Below are 2,552 nucleotides of genomic sequence, written 5' to 3'. Positions count from 1 at the left end.
AGGGTGGACTCTTTCTGGATGTTGTAGTCGGACAGGGTGCGGCCATCTTCCAGCTGTTTGCCTGCAAAGATCAGCCTCTGCTGGTCAGGGGGGATACCCTCCTTGTCCTGGATCTTTGCCTTGACATTCTCGATGGTGTCACTGGGCTCGACCTCCAGGGTGATGGTCTTGCCAGTCAGGGTCTTCACAAAGATCTGCATTGTCTGTCAAAAATATACAGGGCAGGAATGATACAAATGTTAGTGGCCTGGCATTAACAGTTAGGTATATGTGAAATGCATTCCAGTCTAGTTACACAAATCCTGTTGTAAAACTGTATTTATCTAAGCTTTTGGGAGGCAAAGGCAGTGACTTTTGAGTTCAAGGTCAGCCTTGTCTTCCAGATTATCCAGGGCTAGAGTAACCCTGTCTGGAAAAAAAATTAAACCAAAAAGACAGACATGTAGGTATAGTGAGCTCTGTCTAGGTTACTAATTTGGTGGGTGGAACCTGCAATACCTTAAGCTGAAAGTCGTTTCCTGACTATTTGCATAACCCGAAGGAAAGCCTGTTCCACACTCACACCTGGGGTCACTGGGTGTCTCCACCCCAAACAGGCATGAAGCAGATCCAGTCTGACCTATACAGATGTTAAGAGACCGACTTCCTTTAAAAAAATAAAAATAAAATAAACACCCGAGTCAGCGCACATCTTCATTCTTATCAATGAGAAGAATTGGGGCACACAGATCTCGAATTAGTTGGGAGGCCAGAGATAGTGAGACCCTATTGTCTCAACCCTGCTACTCCCCCAAAAGAACAAATGTGGGTCAGAAAACACGCCATGGACAAAAGAAAACCAGAAAGACCCACAAATCAGTAATCCAAATAGTTCCCAAGTCAACAGCACGAATGAAACTGCAGGAACCAGAGACTGTAATGGGGTCTGGGGTGGCGACTCAGGCCTTGCATCCCATCGCATGGGTGGCAGAGGCCGGGATCTGACAGTTTAAGGCCGCCCCGGCCCTGGCTATGCATCGAGTCTCCTAAAACAACACCGGACAAGAAACGAAACTCAATCCGAGGCTCACTTTTCCGGTTCCTGTTCACTCTGAAGACGCTACCCGAGGCCCAAACCCTGTCTTGCAAGTGAGGGAAAGGTATAGTCAAGGCAAATGGCCTCACCACCCATTATGAGCCCATAGTGACCGCGACGTCACGGGTGCCCTAGGCCAGTCTGAGCAGCCACCTACCGACACCCTCCTGTCCCCCACGTCTCAGTCGCACTTCCGCCTTTAGCAACGGAAGCAAAACCGACCGACCTCGGCCGACAATAAATCTCCCAGGGCTCTCACATCATTGCGGCCCGCAACCCGCCAAAAAAAATAGCAAAAAAATAAATAAGCAAACAAAAGGGTGGTCGCAAGTTCCCGGCTTAACCGGCGGCAGCAGGCTCGCGGGCCTGCTTCCCCCAACCTCGGCCAGGGCCTCAGGGCCGCGCGTCTTTCCCCGCAGCCTTCCACCTGGGCGCCATCTTGCCGCGGGGTCCTCCGCCTCGGGACAGCCGCCCTCCTAGCTGGCCACGCAAACGGAACGTCCAGGCCGCAGGCCACCCGTTCCCCCCTCCCCGCCTGTCAGCCCCGCCGGCGCGGCGGCCTTCTCACCAGCGCTGGCGGCAGCGATCCTCCTAGAGACGTACGACGGAACTCGAGGTCTCGACGGAACTAGCCGCGACCAGCCCGGCGTCGCTTTATGTAATCATCGGAAGCCCCGCCCTCCCGCGATCCCTCCGCGGAAATGCGGTTAGGGACTACTTTCCAAGGCTGTTCTTGTCTCTGCAGCGGAAGGGGCTGACTAGAACCAGCAAGGTCACTTCATGGCGTGTTCATGTGTGGAGCCCAGAGAGTGGGGGTTTTGGGTGGCGGGGAAGGGCTGCGACCTCGTGCAGCAACGCGGAGGGATCAGCGTGTGTGACGCGTCAATCACGACGTGGTCGGCGCGAGAACCCGGCTCGGATCAGCTCGGCAGGAGCGGAGCTCGGCGCATGCGCAGTGCAGCTTCGAGGCCAAGGGCCCCACCAGCTGACCCCGTCTGGGGGTCCCTGTGGCCTCAGTGCGTTCTAGGGACCCAGGGTTTTGCCTCCTGTCACACTAGGGTCCATTTGGAGACCTCGTCTCCTCAGCTCGGCCGGTCCCTGAGCCCAGCCCTCACCTCTTTGGCACAGTGACAGGGTGGATGACTGTGCAAATCTCAAAACAAGGGGAAGGAGAGAAAGCTTTTTTTATTTTTATTTTTTTATTTTCGAGACAGAGAAAGCTTTTTTAATAAATGTTTGATGGCTCCTCAGGACCGACGGGGACGGGGGGTGGGGTGGGGTGGAGGAATTATAAAATGGGAAGCCTCTCCCCGATTTTGGAAAATGAATCTCAATTCCTTAAAGGCAAAAAAATCCACACAGCTCTTGAAAACTGTTGACATTAGACCAACAGAACTAGATCTTTCCCCAATGTTCTTGAGTCTGTTTATGCCTTCCGTGTCCTTGGATTCCGGAAGGTTCTGTGTGATTGTCACTA

General features: G+C 53.5%; 1 protein-coding gene across 1 annotated transcript in view; it reads right to left on the bottom strand.

The window, feature by feature from the left end:
* The window catches only part of LOC101990659 (ubiquitin-like), a 4,388-nt gene extending 2,458 nt beyond the window's left edge, over positions 1-1,930 (bottom strand). Inside the window, exons 1-2 of the mRNA XM_005344360.2 lie at positions 1,644-1,930; positions 21-203 (exon numbers count right to left, since the gene is read on the bottom strand). Of these exons, the coding sequence (XP_005344417.1) occupies positions 21-200 (180 nt within the window). The 5' untranslated portion in view covers positions 201-203; positions 1,644-1,930. The remainder of the gene's footprint in view (positions 1-20; positions 204-1,643) is intronic.
* Between the last annotated feature and the right edge of the window lie 622 nt (positions 1,931-2,552).

This window comes from Microtus ochrogaster, chromosome 2 (assembly GCF_000317375.1).
Source record: "Microtus ochrogaster isolate Prairie Vole_2 chromosome 2, MicOch1.0, whole genome shotgun sequence".
Classification (NCBI taxonomy): Eukaryota; Metazoa; Chordata; class Mammalia; order Rodentia; family Cricetidae; genus Microtus; species Microtus ochrogaster.
The sequence above is the reverse complement of the archived record's forward strand: the minus strand, read 5'-3'. Positions and strand labels throughout refer to the sequence as shown.